Source organism: Helicoverpa armigera, chromosome 10 (assembly GCF_030705265.1).
Source record: "Helicoverpa armigera isolate CAAS_96S chromosome 10, ASM3070526v1, whole genome shotgun sequence".
NCBI lineage: Eukaryota > Metazoa > Arthropoda > Insecta > Lepidoptera > Noctuidae > Helicoverpa > Helicoverpa armigera.
The window spans coordinates 8,363,116-8,386,269 of NC_087129.1; the positions used below are offsets into that span (position 1 = coordinate 8,363,116).

A 23,154-nucleotide genomic window follows, 5' to 3' on the forward strand; every position below is an offset into this window, starting at 1 on the left:
TAAGTATCTTCACCAGCTTCAAAGTCCCACAGTTTTTTTGAAAGGTTCTCAAAACCTATAAAGCAATTTCGGCCCGACTCGGGAATAGAGTCCGAGACTAGCTTACCTTAAAAAGGTTTAAAAAATACAAAACTGCTATCTAACTTCCTGTAAAGTTGTTTTGTTATAGTGAGTCCTTAATAACCACTTTCCTCTTGCAATCTTAACTCATAACTTGCAAAATTCGTAAAAATCCTGAGAAGAATTTGCATCACTTTGTGAGTGAACATGAAAAACACTAAAAAGTAATGGATAATTAGTCGATTAAGAATGTACATCACTAAAATCTATTTCGCCGCATTTCATTCTTACGTCAAACTGACATGACAAATAATTGACTGACGTCTGTCTGACGTATAATTTGACAGTTTGTTACATCAACCTGATGCGTTGCGATTGCGAATTTATCAGAACTATCCACAAGTTTAAATTATAATTATGAGGGAGTGATTCACCTCAATTAGTGAAACAGTGGTATCAGTTTATTTCGAAGGAATATGGAGAAATCTAACATGCTTATACGTTGTGGACTGCTGTTGTTGTGTTTGAACTGTGTGAGGACAACTGAGTATTTTGGTAGTGATGGGTTAGCTGGAGGTCGTGTTGCGGAGTTCAATAGAAGATTTTCACTGTGGCCATCAGTGCACAACGCCGCGAGGTTACTGAGGGTGAGGCGAGAAGCAGAGGCCAGTTCTGGACTCCAGAGCGAGGGCGGTAACGTCGAGGTTCCTAAGGATGATAAGTCACCGAAGCCAGGAGATTCACAGCCCGCTCCAGCGGCTGATGTCAAGAGCAATGACGGCACTAATAAGGTTAAGGATGAACCAGTCACGACACCACCAGTAAATGGTCAGTATTATTACACAATCAATTCTTGTTATTACATTTTTGAATGTAATTTCCTGTAAGACTTAGCTTTTATCGTTTTTAATTACATCTAGGTTTCCTTATTGGAATAATGTTGAATGCCTGTGCCCACCAAATACTGATTATTAGGTTGCATTTAATATAAAACATTCCATATGGAGTGTTTCACACATGTAATTTGCAGAAGCTCATCAGTAACTTACTTCACATTTTAAAATCCTTGACCTTCTCATATACAATAGTTTTATTACAAGCAAAGATATTCAAGATTAATTTTATTCTTAATTCTTAATCTTTTAATAAGAATATTACTAAGTAAAAGAAACATTTTTTAAGTGTTCATTTTATAATTTTTGTTTTGGAATGCATAAGAACACTTTCAAATATTTAGACTAGAACAATACATTTTGAAATTCAATAAATGCCATGTACCTATGTACATATCTTCTTTTTCTAACTTGTTGAGTGCACATAAATAAGCAATTCAGCATGATCTTACAATGATTCACTGAAATAAAATAACACAGTAAATAGTTCGGTTTATATCCATCTTGTATTACATGAATGCAATCAAATAAGTTTTCATTACTAGTGTTCTGTATTCAAATAATATTTCATCACTTTCAGTAATAAAATTGTAAGTTGTTTTATTCAAGATTTATTATCTTATAAGTTGGGAACTTTTATCTGATTTTGTCTTGTTGTCTTAATTGTTTACTAACTATAAACATATAAGATGCAATGAATTTTATATTGTTAAACATAATAACAATGTATAGTACTCTATCATGACTGTGGTTACAGTAATGTCTATGTTTTTGACAAATTGAGAAATATTGACCATTTTTAATAGATTTGAGAAATGTATAGAATATGTGTATGAACCTATTTATTATCCCGCTGCTATGGGAGAATGTTACTACTATTAGAGGCTACAGAGAGTCTGTGCATTACCAAACTTAATATGATGTTGTTTTGCTCCACACATTTGTAACATAGATATGCTCTGAGTTAAATGAGTAAGTACTAGATATTATCTGCACAATACAACACAATTTTTACAATATTGTGTAATCATAGATTGAGCAATAACACTAACTAGCAGCCTGACAGCTAAGGTCAATGATTTTCTATTGAATTGTTACATCACTATGGTTACATGCATGTTAATGCAGCTGATGTCAAGTTGTGTAAGTCATAAATAAATAAAATCACACATATAATTGAAAATTTAGGTACAACTAGCTGTTGCCCGCAACTTCGTCTGCGTGGGCAATATAGAATAGTCAAAATACTACTTATCCCGTAGGTGCATTCTTTCACGTGACAGTATAATTAGGATTAGCACTTAGCAGTCGCATAGATTCATTGATCAAGGTTGTGTTGTAGATGTGACCATTTATCTAAACAAAAGAAGTAAAGCTTGTGACGTTGTGAATATCTCTGGATCTAGTCAGCCAATTTGGAAAATTATTACGTATGGTGCGTAAGTAATTTTCACAGGAAACAGCTATAATCTATGTCTATATGCTTTGAGTCTGACAAAGCTGTCATTTGTACAATTTTTTGCAGCTGCTACGACTAATCAGAAGCCAGATAGTCTGTCAGTCTTAGGTACCATGGATATCGTCTTGTGTAGTTGACTGGATTGAAGATAGGTAGATAGGTAGTCGCTCCAAGCAAAATATTGGTACTCAAACAGATTCGGTGACTGGAAGCCCAACACCAACATAGTTGGGGAATAGCTGGATGGATGATAAAATGAGTCATCATCATCAGCAGGCGCATAGGGTAGGATAGTTTCACTACTGGGGAGCAACACTTGTGTGAGACGTATGAATTGGGGATTTTCTGTGCACTTACTCACTATGGTATGGCTGACCCCACATTAGGCGTGCGTGATCCTCGGGCGTGTGAGTAGCGCGGGCGTCGCGAGCGCGCTGCGTGAAAGTCGCGTTTTGCTGCCCTGCGGCATGTGTGAAGAGTGCAAGCGACGCGCTCGCGGCTAAACGCCTTAGCAGTTAAACGTCAAGTCGAGCGCGCTGCAAATGCCGCAGGGCAGCAAAACGCGACGCTCACGCAGCGTGCCCGCGACGCACGCGCTACTCACACGCCCGAGGATCGCGCACGCCTAATGTGGGGGAGGTCTAAACCGGGGGGGACTCCACCGAAATGTTTGCATTAGTTCACGAATAGGCAAAATGCACGTATCTGTGAGAGTCCACTTCATGTGTTCGTACTTGAAACCTGCAGTTTTGCCAAGATTTTCAAAATGTACGCTCGCAATTTGTCATTTCTTGGTGGAGCCAGCAAATCAAAAGAAACAGAAGTGTTGTATACTGTGCGTCACTACCGCACACCGGGAAAATTTCGCTCTTGCGGAGGACGTTTATATACCATATTTTGTGTCACACGTAAACATGACGACAGTAAGTATCCACCGAAACACTTTCAAAGATCTGATGAACGAACAAATCAGACCTCACTTGGTCACCTGGGGCCAATCAGAGCTCTATGAAGCGATCATACGCTTTGGCTCCTATTGTAGTTTCTGAAAATTTATTCACCTCATTCAACGATGGATGTAATTCTGATGGTACTATTAAGAACACTTGCTTAGCGCAAAAGCTGACGTTGGCAGGCCGACTCTTTTGACTTCTCGAATAGGATACCATTGGTTTTTGTGCAATGCACACCTGCAATGCATGCTGGATTAGGATAGGATATAGGTGGATAGGATTTGCAACAGAGAACAATTCTGTCTTTGTAATTGAATGACATCAAACGTAGTTTTATATAAAAGGTGTTTTTTTAGACTTGGCTCGGGTCTTACTGAGACTGTTCGTAATCGTGAACAGTGTATTTGCGATCAGAAGTTGAAAGTAAGCATGTCTCTGGTATGCGACGCGTAATTTGTACGTTTCCAGACGCATAAAGCATTTTACGTGTGTATGGTATTAAATCGAGAAAGCTCCCATTTCTTATCTGCACTTTGTATCTGGGCTTGTTTTTAAAGCTACAGAAGCCTACATTACCTACCTCACGCTTAGCAGCGCTTGCGAGAGATAGATCTTCCTTTCTTCTAGGATTAAGTTTACATATTTTGCATCAGAAAAAATAATTAAGGTCTACTTAATACTACTCACTCAAAGTAATTTGTTTTAAGGCCACCACATTAGTGGAAGATAAGCTAAACTATGTTTATGAAAAAATCCTGATATGAACTCCATCTGTAACTTTAAATGATAATTAACTGTTCCACTAAAGTCATCATTTTTGACATAATGTTCAAAACATAATTTAGATGGCACCGTTTTAAATTTGGCTGAGAACTATTAATTTTCCTTTCATCAAGGTAATAATTATAGTTGGATTTTGATGTGGTACGGCAAACTGACAAACACTATTGAAATGTCTATCGAAAAATTACACTACGTGTTTAAATATGGTGAATTACGGAAAATACACAACTCCATCTGTTGAAATAATAATCCTCTATAAAGAATGTATGGTAATTAATTGTCATTACCATCACCTCGCTCCTTTGACAAATTTGATGTATTTTTACCACAGATGGAGCTACTTTAACCTTGGCTAAACAAAATATTCATATTTTTTTTTCTTCCGAAGTTACTTATAAAGGTGTGATTTTCTGTGTTAAGATTAATAATAGGCCGATCAACTAATATAAGTAGAACATTCAAATGTACAGTTTTGACAAACAGATTGCGTGTCGTAATATTTTACATCTTGAATTCACAAAATTAATCATATCTTTTGATAGAGTGAATCGATTTCGATGAAACAAAAACTAAGTAATGCCCCAAGTTACGTAGAATTTTTGTATATAAGCATTGTTTGCATTGAATTCGTAGATTTTACGTGAATCCCGAACGAACAAACAGATAAACAGACAAAAATGACAAAAATGATGGAAATGGGTTCTGTTAGTTATCCTTTAACATGCCGGCTATTTTTTTTGTCAATTTCTTCAATGTACAAAAATTACTTTTCTACAGATTTATTATATGTATAGATAATATCCAGTACACCCTAATGTTCAATAACTGCGAATTTCAATTACCTAGCTATCTGTTAATTTGCTTACCAGACACAGATTTTTGACATACACCCCATTGAAGTAATGCCCATTTCCTACCCTACTTACTAAAAGGAATGTATTTACTACCTACCTACCTAAATCTACAGAACAATGTTATTAAAATCCATTGTTAGGCAACAACCTCACAAAAACAAAAGAACCACAAATATTCTCAATTTAAATATTAAATTCTGCAATTCCAGGCACTGCAACTGCCAACAGTACAGTAGTACCGCAAGTAGCAGCCAACGCTACTAGTGCCAACACAACAGTTGCAGAGAAACCGGTGAAGCAGATTGATCTGAACAATCCCGGAGTACTGAAGAGGGGTTTCATAGTCTTTGGAGGCTTCACGCTACTGGCTGTCGCTTATTTCATATTTTACAGGTAAATATATGTTATCTTTATGAATGCTTTGTATTGTTATCTGAGATTAGAATGTTTTTTGGTCAGTGGGTTAAACATTGCTGTTGATGATTTATCATTAGTTTTGGCTAAAGTTCTCAAATCAAAAATATTTTTTTCAGCAAAATTCCATCTATAGTTCTTTATTTTATTGGGGATATAATTTCAAAACTTATTCATCTACCTCTATTTCTTTTACCTCTATAAAACTTTGCTGTTAATGTTAACCGTAATGTCTACCAATTAGGTATTGTATTTATGCAATTATGCAGTAGGTACTTGGTATCAACTTTATATAGATGTTATTTGACTTTATTAAAAGTGACATTATCTCGAGGAAAAACTGAGCAATTATTAGGTGTATTAAGTACACTCTGATAACATACAAAAACCAGATGAGATTACTATGTACAAACAATTTCGTGCTGGTTCACATTCCTTATTGTTCTGTGTGATCAAAAGAGAATTCGGTATAAATTTCTTGTGACCACTAAACTAATATAATTTCAAACCTCTACATTCAATTTTGTAATGGAGAATTAATGTTTATAACAGTTTTTTTTTAATCTAAGAAATACGATGTTATCAGTTAATACTATGAGTAATGATAGCTATCTTACAACCGCATTTACTTATAGTATTTAATGATATTGTAAAGATACTAGTTGCACCCCGCGGTTTCACCCGCTTTCTGTGGTTTCACCCGCATCCCGTGGCATCTACTTCGCGTACTCAGATAAAAAACAGCCTTCTTCGATAAATCTACGTACTTAACACTGAAATATTTTTTCTAATCGAACCAGTAGCTTCGTAGATTAGCACGCTCAAACAAACAAACTCTTCTTTCTGTATAATATAGATAGATTCCATATTTATATTTATGTAATGCATATTAACAGTAAGGTCCGTACTATCTACGCAATAAATCAACGTTATTAATCAGAACTAGAGTTATACAAACATGAATGTAAGTACACAAGTAATAAATCGTAAGTGATGTCATTCTCTTCAGTATTTGCACAAGGAATAACATTGTATCGAACTATTTGATGATGTCATAGGCATAAGTTTTTTTTTGTAGTTATGAATCTTGGATCCTATATGGCTGGTAAACAACTTGGATGATAAGGATTTCACCTTAAATATTTTGTTTGAGTTTATACTGTTATTTATGTACATATACATTCAGAAGAATTTAATGTACCTATAGGTCAAGATTTTGTAGACTACTTATACATATTTTTTTAAATAGGCATAGACAGATATTAATTTCGTTTTAGTTTAATTGGAAGAAAGTCCAAATCTAATTTATTAGCAGCTTATTTATTTATTGCCAAGAGTTTATTTACTCCTTGCACGACTTGCATCCAGTTTTCATACCTTTAGTCCTATGATGCAATATGCTATCTCAATTAAACTTGACCTCTGAGACAAAGTATTGATTTCTGTTATCGCTCAGGTTAATTGCCTTTAATTGCATACATCAAGAACTTGTTATTTTAAATGTCTTTCTGTTAACATAGCTGTATATATTTTTCAGGAAAAAGAGCAAGAAGAACGACACCGGCAATACACATAGTACTATTGATGCCAACCAATTCCGCTACGGAGTCCTTCAGTCAGAAGACAGAAGGGACAATTTGGAACTGTCCCGAGTCCCCCTTACCATGGAATCTGATGATGACGAGGACGAAGACTTGGAGATCTTTGACCTTGAGCAGAAGAAGAAGTCGCTGTCATATGTCAACCTTCAGACTAATGATGAAGATGTAGTTTTCTCCCCAAAGGATAGCACTGATAATGATAGAGACAATTTACTCTTAGATATCGAAGATGGCACCTCCGATACACTTATCAATTGGAGCTCTAACGGCAGTAAGTCGATATTATAATTCCTGGCTAGTATTTACTTGTATACAAAAAGTAAAATGCGTCTCGCATTAATCCGCCATATGTATGTTGGAAGTTGCAATTTAAGTTTGGTTATGATTGGTAATGTAAGCCCATAAAACTACTGTTAGGTTGTTGAATATGGAAAATCATAGTTTCTTAGTAATTTAGTATTATTTTAGTTTGATATTGCTTATACTATTATGTAAGAGATATCATATTTTTTGATAACCTAACGGTGGCATTATGATGTCATTTTTATTAAAGTTTTATGTTTGGTATTACTAAAATGTACTTATTTTAGTGAGCCTTTGTGTACACAAAAATGTATGTAGACCAGTGAAAAATATAGACCACATTATTTCTCACAAAGAACAAAATTAGGATGTTCACGTTGCTGTTATGAGAAATTTTCGCCAAACGACTGCACCACTAGTTTTAATATAGGAGATGAATATTTCACAAGGCCTTTTAAACACGCAATGTATGTAGCATTTTATTTTGTCCATTAGTACTTATGTAGATCGACCTTCACGACTGCTAACACTATGTTATCTGTAACACGAGTTTTGAGCAAATATTGAGACAACAATCTCAGAGTTCAAACGAATGTTACACTGCATTTATTGAATCAGTTCAAAAGAATGAAAAAAGGGACTTATTTCTATCGGATCAAGGTGTTAAATAGCTTGCTTAAAATTAGATATAGATTACTGCCAGTAACCTTGAATGGTTCAATGACCAAGAACCAAGTTGTCGAAATAATTCGATATTTCAACTTCTGGTGTAAAATATGTCGCCATTATTACACAGTTGCATTTTCTTCTAACCGATTCCAATTAGTTGACCCTTTCAAAACAATTGTAGTTGAGGAGTAGTTTCTTAGCAAATCTGGTATCAATCTCTGTCTTCCTTCTTGTAAGGTATTAAGTAGATGCATACGAAAGTTCGTTGAGTATTTTTAATGTAGGAGTATGCTTGAAAGGGTATTTGTCGTTTCATGGGATGTATCTGCTTTAGTGCGTGGACCCATGGGAAATGTGAGGTAAAATAAGTAAGGTGAATTATGGTGGAAGCGCTTTTATAAGAGATAAACACGCCGAGAAAATCGTTTTGATTCCTTTTACCGACGAGGGCAAGTTTGAGACGTTTCATAAGACTTCCTGTAAGTAGTTTCGTTCGGCTCCGTTAAATGTGCTTTCACTATTAACATCATACCTTCAGAATGGTCAAAAGATCCGAATTTGTACGATGCACTACCATGGGTTCCACCACAATTTAAAATTATTGTAAAAATTAAGGCCCTATGTAAGAGTTCAGTTTGCTTTTAATTTTCGCGTTATATTCCAACTATATTTTTATTTAAATGAAAACTTAATAGATAAGGGCTTTATATCTCATATAAGTAAACATGTATAAATATTATAATATTATTTATAGTTTTATGCATACATTACATTACGTTTAAAACGTTTTCAAATCTCATGTCATAATTTTTGTTATATTTTTATACCTATGTTTTTTAGTCTATTTATGTACCTATCACATTTCTCATTGTAATTTAAATTATTAAAGTAAGAAATTTTTATTTTGTTTATTTCGCAAACTCAGTTGCACATTATTTACATTCATTAATGAAAATTGTTCTGAAGAAAGTGCCATTAGAAATTATTTTTTCTACTAACGAATTAAAATTATAGTTACGTACTTATATTCTGTAAAGGAATTCTTGCGATTTCTTTTATTTTTGGATTCAAATTCGAAGTAGCTAGGATGTTAATAAGTTATAAAGTTCTGCAAAAATTGTAATTTAGTCGATTTATGCATTTGCCTTGTCAAGAGATGTAAAAATCTACTAATCATTTCAATTTCATCTATGTTGCTGGATCAACATATATGTGAAAAGTACAGTCATTGTAACCTGTGTACTTATTTTTTAAATTTGATTTTTATGTGTTTTCCATAGATACACGTCGTTTTAGTCGAATAGTTATAAATTGAGGAATTTGTCGTAAATGCAGTACATTTTAAATATGTATTCTTGTAGTTACTGTTAATTCTTTCATTAACATATCAATAGATTTAATCGGTTCATGTGCATTGCCCTAAAAGTGTTTATCTTATTGCATTTTTTTTAATTACAAAAATATATTAAATACCTAAACATAAAGGCAAAAATGATTTAATAAGATTTTAAGGTGTAAATTATAAATAATTATTTATCCATTTATTTTCATGCATTTATCTGTTTTTCAACCTAACATAGCTTTTTTCCTAAAATTATTTTCAAACTTTAAAAAGTCTTCATAATTTGGATGTTATACTACCAAATATCGCATTAAGTATTATTAATTATAAAAAAAAATAAGTTTATTAATAATTTATAGCGAACTGCTCAAATTGCACATTATGGTTCATAAAATTCATTAGTTCGCTTTCAAGACAAAAAAAAAATTCTTGAAGATATTTTGGCAACATTGTACATTCATAGATTAAAATTATTTCCAGTAATTTGAGGCACTATAATGTTTAAAAATTGAAAATATTCATCAAAAAAGAATTACAATAACAGTTTGGCAATGGTCCTCAAACTAGGCTACGAACCTGTGTATTGAGGGTCCGAGTTGCGATTATTATTTCCATATTTTTTATTTTATTTTCTTGGGCTTTTGAAAAACAAGTTATTTATTTATTTATCACACTGTTGAAGCTATGGACTGTGATAATAGAAGAGAGAGTAGAATATATAATATGATATATTTTCAGAGGATAATAGTACTGTATGCTATGTACGTATGTATAGTTTGCCATCGCTCTCTGTCACTTTTCTGTACTTATGGATGGCTTGTTAATTTTGATCTTTATAGATTAATAGAATGGAGAGAAAAAAAGGCCTGCAACGATTGAACTTGAAGAGAGAAAAAACAGACAGGGTGGGCCCACTGTTACTCACTAAATATATATCGATAAATGTATAAGCGTTTTGTTGTCACTGAGACTGTTTATCGATATGCATATTTAGTGAGCTTTGGTAGGCACTAGACTTAGCTCGAGATGAATAGAATTTACTTGTGTTGTTGTTCCCGTATTTGATATTGAACTGTAACGAATGCAAAAAGACAGCTTAGCCAAGGCAAATTCTATTTATCTACTATCTTGATTTAAAAGAGAGCACCGTTTGTGTCTAGAACATGGGAGATTGTCGCAAGTGTAGGCCTATTTTGGAATATTTGTGAAATTGCTAATTTTGCGAAGTTGGAGTAAGTCAGTAATGTAACTAGTGTAGAAATTAATTGTAATGTTAAGGTTGTTTCTAATTTAATAAAGATATATAATATTTTATGGCTGTATATTTTTTATTCCTTATCCTTTTAATTAATTATTTAAAGTATTTTTAAAAATCTTGTTAGAAAAAAACACGAAGAGAATAGCTTGCTTTGCAAATGTAATTTTTATACGAAAGTAGTACCATAGTGTCAGTAGGATGTCATTATTAATGTTCTGAAATTATTGTATTTACAAAAAGAGATTGGAGGCGCCGGGTATCGATCCCGGTACCTCTCGCATGCTAAGCGAGCGCTCTACCATCTGAGCTACGCCCCCGATTAAATTTGTGGTGAAATACTAATTCACATTGCCTAGTTGAATCGAGGAGTGATGCTGATATGCCTTTCATTGCTTTAGTTTTAAAATAGTTACCAGCAGCATTTATAATAATAGCAATGACATTGTGTAAACCACTTAGCCGTGAGATCTTCCAGTGGGTAGTGAATAATAATAAGTTTTTGAAATATTTTAACTATTTTTGTTAATGACTTAAATAAAATCATAAACTTATAGTAGATATAACATCAGTCTGAAAGCTACGGGCTTTGGGCTATGATAACTTGAGTAGGTATATATTCATGCATTCAATAAAAGCGGTCTACAGTGACCTATTTCACCGAGTTCCTTCCCTGGTATTCTCTAAATTCAAAGCAAACACTGAACCAGTGTTCTGCTCAAAATAGAACTATTTCGTTAAACCTGTACATTTAAATTTCGCTGGTACGGTTCGTTACAAAAGTGTTTTACCTATTTCAGTCTCGTACGGATCTGGCAGGCACGTCCGCTTGTCCGTCTACGATATTGAGATAAACGAACCGGCACATTGGCTGCGACTGTACCTACCTATTTCCTAGATCTTACTGCTAGGCGATTTATTTTTATTCGTCTCTCTTATTGGTACAGTCGGCGACAGTCATTTGACTGCTGCGATTCGTATTTTTTGACGAATTTGGTTTTTGTTTCGAGAGCCTTGTAACGTATATTATGACCAAATGTTTTGTGCAGTTGACAGCTGCTGTTAATTTTCAAAGGAAAATTTTAGTTTTTTTTATTGGCTGTAAAAAACGGATAGATCATAAAAACGTTTTTCATTTCACCACTGACACAAAATTAATTCAGCAAAATAAGATATATCGACGCCTCCTACGCATAAGGTCGTAAGGCTAAAAAACCGTTTTTACAGGAGAGCGTTTTTTGTATACGGTGATGATAATTTTTTTTCTGAAAGGTTTTCAACAGAGATTTTTGCATTATGCTGTCAATTAACAATTAAATAATTTATTCCCAGGTGCTGGATAGTACAAAAAATTGTAGTTACCGAAAAAAACCCGTTTTACTTACTTACGACCTTATACTTGATTGAAAAAGGTCGTATCTTCTTGTTACGACTGTATGCGTTCATAAACTTGATTTAAACAACACGAATAACGACGTAAGTTTTGAATTACGACTATATACGACGAGCAAACTGTCGAAATCCATTTAAATAACAAGTTTGAGGCTAGAGAAATAAAGTCAAATGGTAAGAAAGAAGCATTAGAAAGTGGAGGAAAAATAGTTACAGCGTATTTCTAATATTCCAGATGAACAGTCACTTTATAAAGTGTATTTACCCAGTAGTGGGAATAGTTGAAATAGGTTATTTACTTAACTCTTAACACGAAATTAAAATATTTGAAATCGGTCCCAGGGGCTCCGAGGAAAACCAGTAGCCGAGTAGTGAGAGTGGTCAAAATAGATTCTTTATTTCACTCATATCACGAAATTAAAATATTTAAGATATTGGTCCCGAAGGTCTCCATGAAAACCGGTTGTAATATTCCACATGAACAATCAATTTACAAAGCCTGAGCCCTTTGCCCAGTAAATGGGAGTGGTTAATTAGGATCTTTACTTCACTTTAACACGAAATTCTAATATTTTTAAAATCGCTCCCAGGGGTCCTGACAAATTAATCGGACAAGACTTTTCTGACAAATAAGTCTTGTTCATATTCATTATCATTCATCTCAGCATCTGGCTGTCAGGATCCAGTACTGTAAAAAGTTGGAATGAGTAATTTTTTTACTGTGATTTTAAAATAAATTCTAAAAGCATTAGTTTTTAATAAAAACTGACCCTGATTTCCTGAAAAATAAGGCAATTACCGCAATATATTTGAATTCTCGGTTAAAATCTACAAGACCCCTGCGCTATGGGCTATCTACTGGAAAAATCTTATCAAGAACTCTCTCTCGAATACGAGCTAGATAGTAGACACCGTTGAGGAATTCCCTCGTTTCTCTGTCGTCTTCATCTTCAGGTCAGATCTTAACCTCCACTGTTTTGTGGTATCTGAGACATGTCTATAATTTTCGAGAGTTGCAACCGATTTTTTTAGGGTTTCCATATCTAGACCGGATGACAAACGAACTACTTAGGAAGTAAACCCTTTCAAACAATAAAATATTTGTTTAAATCGGTTGGTAACCGACGGATTCATTTTGGGAAGTCGGTTAAAAAAAAGTTGTCATATACTAGAACTCGTATTTATCAATTAATATAATTAAATTAAGGTAATAAAAGTGGAATAGTTAAGACTTCGTTTGTAAGCATATTTTTCAGAATATTGAATAAGATTGAAACCAGTTTATCTCAGGACTCCTGGGGTAGATTTCGAAATGCTTTGGTCTGAGACCTAATATAAGCCTATGGAACATTATACACTATGCAGTTACTGTGGGCAACACTTGAGCCCGACTACTAAACAAAGAATAGCATTGTCCTTTACACATGTTACAAATACATAGATAGAGACTTAGAAAATTAACATAATTCAAACATAACATCACGACTTTTATTCCTCAAAGGGGTAAGCATAGGTTAGAGAGGTAAGAGACAGGAGAATATTACAGTCCACTCAGTTATTAATCCCATTTTTGTGCCTGTTGTCGAACATTAGGCACTATTCCAGACTCCGTGTTATGAGAATTTCGAAATTGAAAAATCCAATAATATATTGCCCGATACGGGAATCAAACCCAATACCTTGTGGCGGGCAGTCATATTCGCGGCCCCTAGAACAACGAAGCAGTTCGAACGTTAATTTTAATGATTTTTCAACCATAATTGAAAAGCAGAGAATCGTATCTTATTTTTTTAACGGAGCATACGGCCGTATGTCTATGATACGTCTTTATACTTTTATTTATTGTTATATTTAAACCTCGCATATGGTCTTAAGAATAAGTTACGACTCCTAGAATTAAATTAATGAGTAGTATAAAGTCGTAACTGAACACAGTAAACGTATGATTACAGCGTATAAAGTCGTAACATAAACGTTTCGACGTTTTGCGTGGGACGGCTGGAATACGACGATTGACATACGACGTCGGTACTGCGCTCTGATTGGCCGTCCTCGCTCCAATCAATCGGAGCATACAGTCGGAACTATCCGCGCGACTTTATGCGCGGGAGAACATTGTTGTTAAGACCATTATCCATTAAAAAACTCGCTATTTATAGAAGATATTAAAATTTGGATTTTAGTAATACGTAATAACATTTAAGATTATTGTAATGGTGCAAAAAAACGATTTTTGTAAAAAAATGTGTTCCGACCTTCTGCGTGGGAGGCGTCGATATAGGTACCTTCACCCAAAAAAAAAAAAACAAATATTTCATTTTCCCCACGGTAAAGGGAACGTTTAAAAATAATAAAAGAACGCATACTTACCCATAATGTCTGAAATAAACACGTGAAAGGGCCCGGTGATGAAAGCAACACTGTTTGCAATTTTACACCCGTGCTTGTGATTATACATACGTACCCAACTGCTATATTTTATAGGCAAGTGTTAGGGAGAGTGGGGGCTCTCCAACTATAGATATATGTATGAAAATGTTAACGTTAAAGTGACTTCTCAGTTATCAACGGGGATTTACGGCTGCCATGTGAATAGACGTAAATTGCGAAGCCTTTTACGTATTAGGGTTAATAGTAAATTGTTAGGAGATACCTACCGTTTAAGTTTATTATCCCTACTGTATCAGTTTATTTATGATTATCTATTTGAAAAAAAATGGAGACTGAAAAATAGAGGCAGTATCTACATCGATGGTAATACCTAGGTGTGGGTTTTAGTTGACCATCAAAATATAGTTATAAGGACTGTTAATTAGAAAACCACAATGTACCTAGCGGTTTGTTATAATATTATTATTTTAGTCCGTTCCGTACTAACACAGCTCTATAGAGCCATAGAGTCATGTTTTTATGTGGCACAAGACATAAGCGGAGCGGGGTACAAAACCTTACCTACCTACTCTATATAATTTTACAGCCAGATACCTATCATACATGAAACGAAAGAAAATAGAAGTGCATAAAATGCGTTGGAAATTGGTTGGCGTTTTTGTTTCCTCTAGGTATACCTATTCTTAATCTGCACCTATAATTTCATTCCTGATTCCTGAGCGTTTGCTGAGAGAACTCAAAACTGACTCACGATGAGTTTTTGTTGCATTAGATAGCAAGAAACTAGAATCAGAAAATGAGTGACCTTAAATAACGATAGTCGTTTATTTACCTGTCATTAATTGAAATTAGTGTCAACCAATCACATTGATTGATTTTAAGTTGCTTGATGATTGGTTGAGTTTTTCTAAACCCGCTATAGCTTATCCCTTACTCCACAACTCAAGGGCCACGGGACCATACCCCGAGCCTCGAGGGCCGAGTCGGTTGGGGCGGAAATGAAAAATAAACACGTTCGTCCGTCGCATGGCGCCGGCCGCGGAAAATGAAGGGCGTCGCGTCACTATGTTGACTGGCTATCAGATATGAAGGTTATGTGTTGGGGAGCTAATAAAAGATATGTATCTATTGTATGTTTAATTTTTTTTTATAGTTTACTCGTTGTTCATTGAATAACTAAGCTAGTTGTTTTTCAGGATCTAGTCTAAAAATCTTCATCGTCTTGATTGGGTATCTTTTTGTTTGTGAAGAAACATCTTTTTGTTTGTTTGTAAAGCCTCCGAAACTACAGAGCGGTTTTGAAAAATATTTGAGCTGTATTCTGTTGGAAAGCTTCACTCTTCTCGAGTAATATAGGCTAGGTATATTTTATCCTGGTAAGGGCAGTTGTTTCCACAGGATATGGGCGAAACCGTGAGAAAATGGCTAGTTGAAAATAAAGTTATTAGTTGTCTGGAAATCGACCTCTAACAGCGTGTAAGGTTGGTGACCAAAATGCAATCTAAAACGTAGTAATTTTAAATCAAAGATCCAATCTCTGTAATCAAATTAGTCCAACGATATCGCAACCCATTCATCACTGGACGAACTAGTCAAATACGAGATAATACCTGGCAGGTATTCCAATCAATCGATCCTTGGATCCCGTACATTTGTGTCAAAGCAAATTAATTACAACTATTATTCGATTGATTAGCGACACGGCATGTTACTGATATTGAATTAATTACGTCTTTATGCGAATGTTATGTTGTGTCTGCATTATATTGTTTTAGTGGTATCTACTGATAACTATGTAGGTACGTACTTCGAAAGGACCCCCAGATTTTGTATTACCAGAAGTCCTAGGTATATAATTGTCAATGACATAATTTGTCTGGACCGGTGCATGTAGCTTTTGACATCCCTTGACTTTGACTTACATACTACCGAAACTATGGTGTACTGACCGAGAAAAATATGTGGTAAGAATAAGACCTAGGTATCATTTGAATCATCATCATGGTGGTCATTTGAAAACTGACTTGGAATATATGCTGCATTTTTCCAAGTTACGCGCTTCCGTTACTCCCAAGTATTATACATTTATATTAAAATTACTACGCTTATTCCTTTCCCAAAAACACTCTAGAAACTCAAAGTAATATGTTCTGCATTTAAAATAAGCATACATTTATTCTCTCATGAATTCTCTGTGAAAATGTGAGAACACGGCAGCGCTCCTTATCTGATTGGAAGCTGCCAGCAGCCAGTGTTTGTCGAAGGTGTACGCTATACTCCGCAACTCCTTTAGTTTGTGTTTCAAACAACTTTGATTGAAATTCACTTTATTCTAGCAAATTGGTAAAACTTCCACAATTGCTTTTCTTTTTCGAGTTTCGAAGTTTTTCGACGTATCAAACTTAGCGCTTAAATGTAAGTTGTTGTTTTGTGATTTTAATTTTCAGTTTGCTTGTTTAATACCTACTTTTAATTTTGTTTTTAAATTTTCTAGATAACCCTTAAGTATTATTAAAAGTTATTAGCTCATCAAGATAATGAATAGTATTTTTACTTTGCGGGTAAGAAAAACTTGCTCTTAAAGAACAATAGCGACAAATAGGATCATACTTAGTTCGGTTTACCGTCTCCAAAGCCAGTATTGAAAACCCACTTCCCGACGAATACCAAACTTTTATTTGTACTCTAGCTCAAAAGCATAAATACGTACTTTAGTATAAAGAATCTGTGGGATCCAATTCGTCCGGTATTGCGAGTATTTTAATTATACGCCGACGTACGAGACGCAGCCAGTAAAAACGGCTCGCAATGAGAAAATAATAGCGGCAGAGGGATTAGCATTGCGTTCTTACAAGACTACATAATGTGGAGACAGAACTAGGCTTTCTATTTATTTTTGTGATTTTTAATGACACAAATAATTATTTAAAAGTTTACTTGCGAATGTATTTTTCATCCTCCAAAATTGCAGAAAGAATGATGAATGCATAATAAGCCGCTATGTAGAAATATAAGAGGTCGTATAGTCGTATATCACGTCAAGCAATTTCAATTAAAAACTCAGCCGTCACAGACCTGTTCAAAACTTCCCTACAATATTTGTCGTTAAAAATAGCAGAAGTTTCCCCCCTAATTATTAATTGGCCCTCAATACATTACCGATCGTAACTTTCGGTCGACTTCGACGAACTTGGCCGCACGTTGCGACTTCGTCCGAAAAGTTTGCCTCCATACAAGCTTGCCTTGCCTGAAGATCAAGGCAATCCTTTTAGAAGCATCGACCATCCAGATAACGAGATAGGGCTGCATTAAAATTAACTTTGCATTTTGCTGGCCTGTTAAGCCTCCTGTCTTTGAATGAGGTCCTGGTTTAAGTACAGCTGGGCCCATTATGGATGTAGATTTTCTTCGTCGTTAGATTTTTTTGAGCCCTTTGTCAACGTTTGGCTAGTTGGGGATTTATTTTGAATAGAGGTCCTATTTACGGATTCTTGGCAAGTAATTGGAATTTATCGTTGAGTTCTAGTTTTCTACAAAAAAAATAAGTTCTACAACCGTAATACAATAATTGACGTTTCCGACGCTTGCTTTGACTGTTTTTCAACAATACATTCTTTGTAACCGACTTCCCAAAAAGGAGGAGATTCTCAATTCCTAGGGATCTTTTTTTAGACTAACCACGTATTGCGCTACTTGATACCTACTCTAAAACATTGCATTCTTATCTAGTTTCCTAACATCTTAAACACTACTCAGTTCCTAGAAAGTGCTGGAAATTCAGCTCCATTTTAAAGCTGCCAGCAAAAATGAATGCAGGTGTCGAGTATACATAACTACTTGAAATAAATAAGTGCAATCTTCCTTCGCTTAGTTAGAGCAAGTTTTCTTTTATCCGGCCAAGTCGCGACCAAGAAAAATAGTTGATTTTACTGAGAAAACCTTGTGGTCCCACTAAACCGATGGAAATCCTGACAAAACGCCGTCTGCGAACTTTGGCGAAGAAATTAAAAATCTTTCGTGTTTTTTGTTTGTATTGTTATTAGTTCGAGGTTTCGATGTTGGTTTTTGCGAATTATGGTTCACTATTTGTTATGAGTCGTGTACCTAATTTTATGCTGTATTTGTTCTACCAGAATTTCTGAACGAAGACCTTCTGTATTCTTTTACAATTTCACTTTTTATTGTTGAGAGTATTGATATAAAAAAATATATGTTATTTTGCCATAATTAATTAAACAATACAATACTTACCTAGATAAATACGAATACAATAACAAGAAGGTAACAAATATTCCAGAAACTATTTATTTACAGTTCCCGCTCAGGTAATGGGTAAAAGATTCATTCGCCGTGGGAATCCGAATCGCTGTGCTAATGACAAAATGATTTCTGAGATACATATCCTTTGTATCAGGTGTACGATACGAATTCTTATTATTGGTCAATTACCTGTAGATATTATTTATAAGTAGGTGAATGTTACATGTATTTATTAGTATTTCTTTGTTAGTTATTTTTGAGGCAAGGTGTCTCGGAAAATAGATGATAATAGGAATACACGGGCTTGTATTTTCATGAGCAGTTACCAAATGATATGAAAGAAAAAAAGGCTTATTTCCATTTACAAGGAAGCACTTATTTTCCTACATAACCACAGGTACAGTCTTCGTGATGCTACAAAAATACCCTTTTAGCTAACATCTTAAGTAAACGAACCCATCTAAAAAACTACCACATTTTATTTTCTCCTTTGTATTCAGAGCGTAACAACAAATATCCGTACGCCGTTACTTGTCACGGAGAAACGATTATTTATTGTACAAATCGAGTGACGTGGGTCTAAGGATACAACATTATAAATCACACACTTCACGTCAAGTCGGACGTGACGTTATATTTAACCACGTCAAAGCTGGAGCCAACAAAAATATGGCACAAGAAATTCACCGAAGGTTCTTGGTCCCGCGGGTGTCGTAAGGGATTATGGAAGGTTGGGCACACCTGGCCACCTGATGACGTCATTGCGTCTGTTGTTTTAGATAGCTATGTTTTAGGAGAATAATAAAAGTATGAGTACATGTTTTGGGTATTATTTCCGTCCTTAAGATTCAGGTTAGGCAGAGGTGTAGGTGTAGACACCTATGACAAAAGTTCTTGCTGAAAGCCGGTATACCCCAGATCTTTGTTATGTTTTATTCATCAAATTATATGCATAATGAAATCCAGTCCGCTTCAGTACCGGCTGAAACTACAGTGGTGTCTGAAACGAACAAGATTTTCTTTTGTTTTCCAGATTATTTCCGTGACTTTTGTTTAGATCACAGTGTTCTTAAAAAATGGTAGAAAATAAATGAAAAAGGTTCTGTACTACATATTTGGAATTTAGTGCAGATAAAAATAAGGATAAGAACGTAAGTTCATCCTAAATATCACTTACAAACTGCAGTTCATGAACTGAAAGACAACAAAAATAAAATATCGATATTGCAATAACCCGAAATGGGATCGTTCCGCAATCATTTCTAATATCGATATCGTTTAGCCGTCTTTATGAGGACACTGGCCAGTTTTTACGGCGGCAAGTATTGCCAGCTTTAGCGGATTTTATTTCTACTTTATTTGTGTAAATTAGATTTTATTTTTGGAAACTGATTTAAAATATATTTTTAAATTGAAAAAAGGCTTGTAACGAAAGATAAAGCTTATGCCCAGTTGTTGCGTTGTTTTAGAAACACTCATTTTTTTATTTTCCCATTTTTTATCAGTTACGAGGGGAGGTCAATAAGTTCGCGGAATGAGAACGAAGGAGGTTGAAATTAAACACCAAATTATTTTTCCCTTTCAATATATTCTCCTTTAACCCTAATACATTTTTCGGATCTCTCAAATAGCTTGTTTATACCATCGAAAAAAAATGATTGGTCTTTGGCGTCAAAATAGGCCGAAATTGCCGACTTGACTTCTTCATCGTCGTCAAATTTGTTTCCACGCAGCTCTTTCTTCATTTTTGGAAATAAATAATAGTCACTGGGGGCCAAGTCTGGACTGTATGGTGGGTGGTTTAATTGTTCAAGGCCGCATCGGCGAATGGCAGCCGTCGCAACATGGCACGTGTGGACGGGTGCATTGTCGTGCAAAAGGAGCACACCTTTTGACAGCTTCCCTCTTCTTTTTTCCTTAATGGCTTTTTTCAATCTTTCCAGTAAAGAAGCGTAGTACTGTCCCGTTATAGTCCCAATACAAGGTTTTCTACTTTTTTGACGATTTCCGATGTTATGGCCTCAATTGGCCGTCCGGAGCGGAAGTCGTCTTCAATGGACTCCCTTCCTTGTTTGAAAAGACCATGCCACTTTTAAGCCATGGTTTTACCAGGGGAAGAGTCCGCGTAAACCGCTAACAGCTCTTGAAAAATCGTCTGAGCGGATTTCCCTTGCTTGGTAAGGAACTGAATAATGGCAAACGGTGTTCAATTTTCTCCATACTGGCTGACTTCTTCCCGATTTAGTTGTTTGCAGGTCGATAGCTCAAAAGTTAATGACCCGATTAGGTTCAAACTTGGTATACTCTTAATGAGGTGCTTAACTAGTGCCTACCTGGACGGGTAAATTTATCTCCACCAACCCCTCCATTCCGCGAACTTATTGACCTCCCCTCGTAGTATGTTGTAGATTTTTAATACAAGTGACGTATATTTTGATTTGAAAAGATTTAACAGTTTCTTGGGATATAAAAATTTTAATTATTAAGTGCTTATGTAAAACTTTATTGCTGCTAACATAATGAGGTTTCCAAAGGTTATAATTGAGAGATTTAATGCACAAATGTCGCAATTTTATTTAAACAAACTGCATCTGGCAACACCAGCCTTATTTGTTACCTGTTCAATAGTACGGAAGTAAGTTCGATATCTGCTGACTATTGTTGTTCAGTTCAGTTACTCACTGATCTCAGTTTGTTGTGGTTTTCCGCTCATTGAAATGGAGGTAGGGGATTTTATGTTCTTTTTCCAAAGGACGTCTTCTTTTTCTTTTAGTGATGTTTGATCTGTTGAAATATTTCACGTATTTTTCAAGGAGATTTCAAAGAGTAAAATCGGAACATTATTTTAACTGCAACCAGCTACACTGCAAATTTTAAAATAAATGCTGGACAATGAAAACATTACCCATTAAAAAAAGGGACAATCGCCCAATCCGAAGTCGTAATAGAAACTTCAACAACACATTTTGCCGACAGTTAAAAAGAAAAAAAAAGACAAAAGACAGTCGCAATGAAAACACCAGATCGCCTGAACTTGGGCTATTATGAGGGGCAAAAATAGTTGGTGAAAACTTGGCGAAAGTTGGCAACTAACACTGGTCGTTATTGCCTTAGTTGGCCAATATTTTCGCGTGAACAAAGATTGTCGGGTCTTGTTATAACAAACTATTGTATTGCCGACAGATTACCGGAGCTGTTTCGGTGGGTATTTACGTTTCTTTTGTGGAGTTATAATAATAGTTATGGTAAAGTTTTCATAAAATAGCTCGTAGTGTGAACTTATTTACATAAATACCGTCGGGACTTAAACGCGATATATAAATATAAAGGTACCTACGATACCTGTTAGTTTACCTCCAAACCGTGGTCCAAATTTTGACCCACTAATAGCTCTTTGGCTATGTAACTATCTTCATAATATTAACATACACGAGTATTGAAATCTCTTTAAAAGGAATGTCCTGGGTTGCATTATGCTATCTGATTAAAAAATACCTTCCATTATGAGCCCCGAAGAGTCCCAAAAAAGTAGAAAAAAACTGTCCACCAGCCAATACCCGAGCACCCTTATAAAACTAATCAAAAGTAAAGGTCAAATCAGAGCGCTATATTAATTCCTGGGTCATAACAGCCGGTATGTAGGTATGTAATGAAGTCCATATCCCTACAAAGGCTGTCAGGCTCAGGGGTCGAACAGGTAGGCAAATTAATCCGATGCAATTTTATCTAGTCGCTCCGGGCTCTGTCACAGTGGACGCGATTTAAGCTGCTTATTATGGGTAATTGTGCGTGAAATTGTTGCTGGTTATGGGACGCATTTTAGAGTAGCATGTTAAAAAGTAGAGGTTCCCTAAAAAAAATATTAAATCAGGAAATTCTTGTGTAGATGCGATTACTTTGATGAATTTTTGGCTATTTATCTGAACATTCATCATACAAATTCCTGTGGGAAAAATATCAAGAGCTCTATCTTCCTAACATTTTTACTTATTTTAACAAAACTATTTCAAGTTGCTTCGAAATTAGCACGTTAAATAAAATAAAATGTCAGCAAACTATTAACTAAGACTTTGAAACCAAATTACATCTTTAAATTCAAATATGGCTCCGACACCACTGTGGAACCACAGTTCTATATTTAATTGGCCGCGCATAGAATAACGACCATCCATGTTGTCCTTTTGTAATATGACGTGACCCCGCAAAAGGGGTTGTTCTCAAACTAATTGAAATTCACAATATTTTGTGCTCTATTTGATAAGGGGGACGATAGGAAGGCTATACAGGCTTTAGAGTTAAATACCTTCATTATACTTGATGACACATACAGTTTTAGTAAGCTGTTGAAGCGAGTGTGATATAATTAAAGGGGGATTTCAAATCTTGAACTTTTTCTGCACTGGATTAAATATAGAATTTGTTGTCAACCTTATTATTAATTTTAAACTTTTCTCAATGGTGTAATAGTGATGGATGTTTTTATTTTAGAAGTATCATAAAAAATATGTCCTCTTGTATTTTTTGT

The 23,154-nt window shown here is 35.0% G+C and overlaps 1 protein-coding gene and 1 non-coding gene across 2 annotated transcripts; one reads left to right on the forward strand and one right to left on the reverse strand.

Moving 5' to 3' along the window:
- The first annotated feature begins 377 nt into the window (after window positions 1-377).
- LOC110378442 (uncharacterized) lies at window positions 378-10,645 on the forward strand. The gene is made up of 3 exons (XM_049840829.2): window positions 378-888; window positions 5,212-5,395; window positions 6,954-10,645. Exons 1-3 carry the CDS (start codon window positions 537-539, stop codon window positions 7,303-7,305), a joined length of 888 nt encoding a protein of 295 aa, XP_049696786.2. The 5' UTR covers window positions 378-536; the 3' UTR covers window positions 7,306-10,645.
- A 188-nt stretch (window positions 10,646-10,833) lies between these two features.
- Trnaa-agc (transfer RNA alanine (anticodon AGC)) lies at window positions 10,834-10,906 on the reverse strand. The gene has a single exon. It is a non-coding gene; the product is annotated as a tRNA-Ala (tRNA).
- Window positions 10,907-23,154: the final 12,248 nt, after the last annotated feature.